This window comes from Lucilia cuprina, chromosome 3, assembly GCF_022045245.1.
Source record: "Lucilia cuprina isolate Lc7/37 chromosome 3, ASM2204524v1, whole genome shotgun sequence".
Taxonomy (NCBI): domain Eukaryota; kingdom Metazoa; phylum Arthropoda; class Insecta; order Diptera; family Calliphoridae; genus Lucilia; species Lucilia cuprina.
Genome location: NC_060951.1, coordinates 61,453,687 through 61,461,045, shown reverse-complemented (window position 1 = coordinate 61,461,045; position 7,359 = coordinate 61,453,687). Strand labels below are relative to the sequence as shown.

General features: G+C 32.0%; 1 protein-coding gene across 2 annotated transcripts; it reads right to left on the bottom strand.

The window, feature by feature from the left end:
- Positions 1-664: 664 nt before the first annotated feature.
- Positions 665-5,850, bottom strand: LOC111678837 (protein cramped). Of its 2 annotated transcripts, XM_023440269.2 has the most exons (9): positions 5,608-5,850; positions 5,223-5,546; positions 4,738-5,143; positions 4,380-4,583; positions 3,017-4,320; positions 2,785-2,952; positions 2,140-2,614; positions 1,920-2,068; positions 665-1,860 (listed from the first exon to the last, which is right to left on the bottom strand). In XM_023440269.2, the coding sequence occupies exons 2-9, from the start codon at positions 5,460-5,462 to the stop codon at positions 1,759-1,761; spliced, it is 3,048 nt and encodes a 1,015-aa protein (XP_023296037.2). In that variant the 5' UTR covers positions 5,463-5,546; positions 5,608-5,850; the 3' UTR covers positions 665-1,758. The 2 variants fall into 2 exon arrangements, with proteins under 2 accessions (XP_023296037.2, XP_046802584.1); XM_046946628.1 differs by having other exon boundaries at positions 5,223-5,850.
- Between the last annotated feature and the right edge of the window lie 1,509 nt (positions 5,851-7,359).

Below are 7,359 nucleotides of genomic sequence, written 5' to 3'. Positions count from 1 at the left end.
CTTGTTATAACAATTACTCATATTATTTTGTATTAATAAACAAGTAAGTACACATACATTTCATTGTTTTCCTTTTATCTTTTTCCATTTCCAAGCTAAAAAAAAAAACATGTTATCGCAAATAAACAAAAATATAATTTATTCTGATCTTAAAGTACTAAACTAAACTGTAGACTAGGATATGGACAAAACTATAGACTAGACTTAAGACTGAAAAGTTCAGCCACTTTCAAAACTTGAAAGTGGCTAAACTTTTCACAGAAGAGGCGTTACAAACTACAATGTGTAAGTGCCGGTCCAAAGTAAATTAATAAAGTAAATTAATAAAGTTGTACAACAAACGTCTACAAAACCACAGGCAATTTGTTTTTGTTCGAAATACTCACTAAATTTACTTTGTGCCGGTCCACACTAAGAGTTTTGATTTTGCGTGAGAGAAAAAGAGTTTCCCGTACTCGGAAACTTCTTTTGTTTTGTTATTCTTCTCATTCGTAAAACAACAAATCAATGCAATTTATACGTAGTTTTAACATTAAGACCTGGTTCACACTAGGAAACTTTTGAATTTGTGTGTGAGAGAAAGAGATGGTTAATATTTCTTTCTCTTCCTCTCTCACACAAAAATCAAGTTTCCCAAAAAAAAAAAGTTTCCTAGTGTTAACCAGGTGTAAGGAAACTTCAAAAGAGAATTAAGAAAAAGTTTTTCAATGAAAGTTTCCTAGTGTGGACCAGGTCTAACTGTTAAATGAAAATACACTATTTCAACTTTATTTTTTGACAGAAGCCTATAACGTGTTGCCGCGTACAACGCGTGTTGTGTACTTTCGAAAAGTTTGAAAAGCGTAAAACGCGTTTCTGCCTCAACGCGGATAGTGAACATTTTTAAATTATTTTCAAAACTTCTATGTACGAATTTCGTACTACGAAATTAGAAAATTAGGGAAATTGTTTAAAAAATTAAAATGAATTATCATAATCTTGAGATTATTTTAAATGTTTTAAAAACATTTCAAATTTTCGAACTTATGAAAGTTCGAGTTTTCGAATATATCTAATTGAAAATGTTCCTATAAAAGTTTAAAATTATTTTTAAAAATTTTCGAATAAATGTGCGAATTTTGAAATATATTCAGAACACCAGTTTTTTGTTTTGTTTGTTTTATAAATAGATTGTTTTTAATTTTTAAAGATGTATTTTTGTTTTGTTCCACAATAATTTCTACAGTCTATTTTATGTGTAATTTAGTTTTTCTTGTAATTTACATTAGTAATAATTAAGCTTAAATTAGAAATATGTAGTTTTGTTTTTAAACTTAAACTTAAATAATAAAAGGAAAATACGTCCAAATAGCATAATGTTTAATAATTAAATTAATAATACTTAAATGTGTTAAAAGAAAGAAAAAATATATATTAAGGAAAGCTAAAAACAAGTCAAAGAAAAAGTAGAAAACAAACAACAACAAGAAAGGAAGATAAAAAGTTACAAGAAAAAAACTATATAATAATAAAATATTAGAGGCATTCACAGTTTTGGTTGTTTTGTTGAACAAAGTTATTTAGATTAAAAGGGAACACAATAGATTTCATTTAAGTGGTAAAAAAACTGTAAATGAATTTACTTTACTGTTTAGAAAAAATATCAAATTAATTTTTCGTTCTTTTAACATTTTTTGGCCAAAGAATTTTTTTGCATTGTTAATTTGAGAGAATGTAGAAAAAAAAACCAAGAAATTAATTAATAAATTCGCTAAAGGATTAATCCTTTTCATCACTTTGAAATAAGGCTTTAAACTCTTGAAATTTGTGCATATAATCCACACTACTTTCGCTTATAACCGATAGATTTGAAGAAGGATCCTGCAACAAGTAAAAGCAATGAAAACAAGTGATAAAAAAAATAAAAGTTTAAAACCTACCAGCATATCACGACTAGAATTGATTTCATCTAGATGACCCAATAAACTGGTTAAAGAAAAATCATTTATATTATCCTCTAGCCATTTTGAATTGGAAGAGGTTTCCCGCAAAAGATGCATGGGAGTCAAACCATTTAAAAAACTATTGTCTACATAAAGAAAGCAATAAAATTTATTTAAAGAACATCTTTTATATTTAATCCAACAAATAAATACTTACTAGAACTTTCATCAAAAGCACTATCTACCGAAGGTATGCCAGAAGTGGGAGAACCATCGATTCTGTCCTCACTGGATTCGAGTAAATCTTTATATGGTGGCTGATAAAGTGATGTTGAGGTTTGGGGCATTTCTTCGTAATTGTTAAGTGTTAATGAATTTAAAAATGTTGTATTACAGGCTTCGGGTTGTTGAGGATTTTGATTTGATGTAGTTGTAGTGGTGATTGTTGTGGCTGTTGTTGTTTGTGGCTTATATCTATCAGCCTGATTCCAAGGCACTTCTTTACTTTTTATCGCTGCTGTTACGGTTGTTGCTGCTGCTGATGATGACCCGATGCTGGAGGTAACGGGTATTGGTGTGTTTGTTGTTGCTGTTAGATTGCTGCTCAATTGAGTCGTAGCGTTTGCACTACCATTACTTGGTAACAAAAGTCTTTGAACGAGAACCTGTCTGGACATTTTTTGTCGTGTTAGCTGAAAAAAACAAAATTTTTTAAAATTTTCGAAAGTTTGAAATTTTTTTTTAATTTATTCTAAAATTTAATATATTAAAACTATTGCGCAAGATTTATATAATATCCTTAGCATCCTTAGAATATATTCTTTCAATTTTAATATTCCTAATACCTTCTTAGACTACTTACCGTTGTGAGTTGCTTAACAGGATCTATAGACGTCCTACGCACCGGTATCATGGGTTGTCTGAATACATTGCTGCCGCTATTGCTTTCACCCACCGAAGTGCTATTAACACCACAATTGGCATAAGATTTATTAGCAATAAATGTACGACCTGTTAAATCTCTTTCAAACTAAAAAATTTAAGAAAAATCCACTTTATTTATAAAATAAAAATCTAAAAATTTATATTTTTACCTTAACCTTGGCAGCATTACTACGATCACATGTACAGGAGCGGCGACGCATGCGATCACTTAAATTTGCTATTAATAAAAGTTGTTTCAGTTTATTACTCAAGGCCGATGTTTGTAAAGAATTTTGCAAGTTTCCCTCATCACAATCTTTAGAACAATTGTTATTGTTAATTTGCTTTGAATTCGTTAAAAGATGTTGTTTCGTTATATTAACTGTCAATTCATTAGGTTGAGATTCATTTTTGGCAGACGGATTGGGAGGCATCCAATAGTAGTCCAATTGTAATTTCGAATCATGACCAAAAACTACATACAAATCGCCTATTGTTATATCACCAGCATTCGAAGAGGTCCAGCCACTTCGTATACGTTGTATAACATCGTCATTGAGCAGAGGTTTAAATACTGTACGTGATGGTTTGCTGGCCAGTGTACGTCTAGAACGTGCAGCCGTTGTGAGTTGTGATATACAATTTGCACTTGTAATTTCTGAGACGATCGCAGTTGTAGATGTTACTGCCGGCTGTGGTGGTTGTGGTAGTGGTGGCGGTGGGTTTAGATTTTCTGTATTAACAAGAAATTCTTTACTCGTATTAAGTTCATTTGAATCCGAAAGTAATTCATGTATTTCATCACTTAATTCATCGCCACTACTTTCGTTTTTGGCAATGTTAAAGGAATCATTTTCATTCGATGTTAGTTGAGCTTCCTCCACAGTAGCTATTAGGTTTTCATAAGAATTATCCATGGGTTTTAATCTTTTCAATTGCTCGGGTGAACGTTTCTCAGAACCACTTTCAGTGCGTAAACGTTTATTACTGCTGCTTGATATGTTGTTATGTGAAGTGGCCGACTGTAGATTAGTTCTTTCAGCATTCAAATGTTCACCTTTTACCTTTACACCCATACGTTCTTCATAAGCTGTTAAACATATATTAACGCTACTTAAGTATTCGGTAATACTAAGTAAAGGTCGGTGTATGGTTACTCCCGGTTTGGGTAAAAAACACATTTCACTATCCTGCACATTTAAATCGTGTAAATGTGTAGCTGTTGTTGTTTGTTGCTGTCCAGTACAGGCTTCTTGTGTGACCATAAGTTTAGCTTCTTCAGCTATTCTTACATCCATACTGCGCCATTTGTGCTCGAAGGTTTTTATAAAATTTACAAGTTTTTTATGCAATGGCACGGTGGTACGACATCTAGGATTTTGAGCAATTGTTTGAACACGTCCAAAGGCTTCCATATTAGCGGGACTTATAATCACTTCAATTTTAGAGGGTAAACGTATATCCTCCAGGGTGTCTAGATTAAAACAGTTGTTTATTATATATTTATTTTAATTTATTTCTTCTTCTACTCACCATCTAATTGATTGAGTCTTCTTAAGGCTTTGCATGAAGGCGTTTTAATGCGTATATTTTTGCCTTTACAACGTACAGATATGTGTCCATGATAAATGAGATTTCGTAATTTCATAAAATGTTTATCGGTAACAAATTGCAATTTCCGTCGCATTTCACCATAGTTTATAAGGGCATACAATTCTTGAACCGGTTTACGAACCTCTGTAAGAAATAAAATTTCAGTAATTGCACAAAAGATGTTAAATTTTTATTGAATAATTCTTAGTGGGAAAAGTTATTATAATTGCTATAATTATTTCAAAATTTTTCGAAAATTAAGCAATTTATTAAAAAATTATATTGTTTTCTAACTCACCCTCTGAAAATCGTATATATTTACAAATCTTATGATACGTTTGATAATAATGCTGACGTACTTGATCCTTTGATTTGAAAGAAACATCGGTGGCGGGACTGCGTCTTTTTAGTTTCGTATTAATAAAATTGCCAATAGCCTCGAAATCTTTGCCAAATTCATTGAGAGCATCAAAGAAATGATTACGTTCAATATTTGACCAGGTGGGACGATTGGCACGCACTTGGGAAGGTGTTTTTTGCGCAGCAGTACGTTCGTCTTTACGGCCGCCTTCACGTTCTGAGGGTGGTGGGGTTATCGGTCGTGTTTGTTGATCTTGGCGCATTTTCTGTATAACACGCGCACTAGTGCGTGTGCCATGACAATTGTAGGTGGTAACAGAACCCAAAAGTTCCTCAGTGTCTGCCTGCAAAACAAACATAAAAATCACAAAGTGAAAGTAATTGCATTTAAATTTATGCAAATGCGTAAATCTTTTTCTTTACCTCTGGTACAGTCTTAATAACATCTTGCTTTCGTTCAAGAGACTCTTTGCCACGCCAATTGGTTTTGCTTGGGTGAATGTTGGCATTTGTCTGCGTTGGAATTGTCTCACTCACATTGGACACAACATTTAATTTTTCCTTTTTAGCTGCCACAGCTACGTCATCTCGATTGTTGCAACCATCATCGGCATTTGTTTCAGAGTTCATTAATTTGTCTGCAGGCAGTTGACCTTTATCCATTTGTAAATATTACAAAACTTTTGTATTAAATTTGCCAAAATTATTAATTGCTTAATAATTTCTAGATCCTTTTCTGCCAAAAACCTTGAAAATTTTTAATCTATTTTAATCAGAAGGTCTTTAAAATCGAGACTTTTTCACAGACCTCCTCCAATAAAACACACAAAATACCAAGATGGCTGTCAAATGTTTATTAAGAATTTTCGAGCATTTTTCACTTTAAAATATTAACTTTTGGGTTATTTTGTAAACACATGCATTAGGCGCACAATTTGCAATATATTTTCACATAAAAATATAGGAAAATTATTAAAATTTTGCTTTATTTATAAAGCCAAAATAAAAATTTATGCGTTTTTATTTATTGTCCTCTTCAATTAAAATTTGTTTTGTTGTATTTACTTAAGAATAAAGATGCCAGACGTGTTTGTTTTGCTGGTTTGTCATTCCATTTTGTTTCTCTCACAGCACCAACTAGTTTGTTTGTAAACAAAGTCTAACTGTTATCCCTTCAAACATTTGGATGACAATAATGTTTATAATAGATTCCAAAGCCTATACAAAGTCAATAGTTTGAAGATTAATACAGATTCCCGCCTATTTTCTCAACATTTAACAGGTATTTTAAATTAGTTGTACTATTTTAGAGTATTTTTTAGTAAAAGAGTTTAAACATTTTTTTCAAGTTTTGTATAGCCAACACTACTGCAGTGGGGTGAGTATAATGTGTTTGTTTTAATATTGGCAACACTCACCTTAAAACTATACTAATCGGCTCAGTGTCATTGTCTTACCTATAAACCTAACCTCCGAAAATTAATCGGAGTCACAGTACAAAACACCTTAAATGCTTTATTATTAAAAAAATAGTCCTACGGTCTACCCGACATTCGGTCTACCCGACCATATAATCGTACTTAAAGATAAGATAGGATCACTTTAAGATGACACTTAAAAGTCACTTCAAGAAGTTACTTTGCCAGTATTTTTCCTCCAAGAGTCTTCCAGAAGTCTCTTCTGTTGTTGTTGCAAAGGTTGGCTGTAACTGGATTTTCTTCGCTGGGTAAAAAACTTCCGGTTGATACAGTTGTTGCTGTGTTGACAATCTTTGGCCGATTAAGAATCGGGTCGTTCCAGAGCGGATATCCAATTATCGTGGGAACGAGTCTCTTCTGTAAGTTTTTTTTTGAAAAGTGACCTCGCACCGCTCGTAAGCAGTTTTGATGATAGTAATTAGTAAACTTCCACAATATCGCAGCTGAGTAATTTGATTGCACACAAGTTTTAGCATGGCTGACTTTCTTAATAAAAAATGTTTTCTGGGATTATATTTTATCCTTTACAATTTTATTAAAAAAAAAGTAAAAATAAGTAATCAATTACTAATTTAAAAACAAAAATGTAATTTTATTCAAAAATTATTGCAAAATCTAAAATATGGCAAGCATGCTGCACAACAAGGTTGTATTTGCAAAAAAATTCGATTTGTTTCATCTCCTGTTTAAATTTAAAAAAATCCGTAGTTGCTCACCAAGTAGCGAGGTACCTCTGGACTTCTCAGCAAGTACCTCCAAAGCTGCTGCAGCCCAAACCGCCAAGACGGTTAAAAACCCTGCTTCGGGTACTGTTGATAAGGGGTCGGCTAATATATTTCATTAAAATAACAGTCTTATTATTTTCTTCTACGTTCAACATTCTTACAGTTAAATCGAGATCAACAACACCTCATTGCGAATATGGAAAAACAGCTGTTACGGAAACGCTTCAGTTACTACAGAAATGGAATCTATTGGAATTACAAAATAAATTTAAAGGTAAATAAATGAGTATAGTATTTTAAAGAATATAATCTTTAAAATACCAAATTCTTTATTTTAAATTCACAAATATCCGTATA

What these genes read in the sequence shown, in the direction of transcription:
- LOC111678837 (XM_046946628.1), bottom strand. Translation starts at nt 5,462, where the DNA reads ATGGATAAAGGTCAACTGCCTGCAGACAAATTAATGAACTCTGAAACA. An exon ending in TTATTAAGACTGTACCAGAG is followed by an intron (nt 5,144 to 5,222) that starts GTAAAGAAAAAG and finishes TTTGTTTTGCAG; the next exon opens with GCAGACACTGAGGAACTTTT. An exon ending in CTGTTAAGCAACTCACAACG is followed by an intron (nt 2,615 to 2,784) that starts GTAAGTAGTCTA and finishes TGTTTTTTTCAG; the next exon opens with CTAACACGACAAAAAATGTC.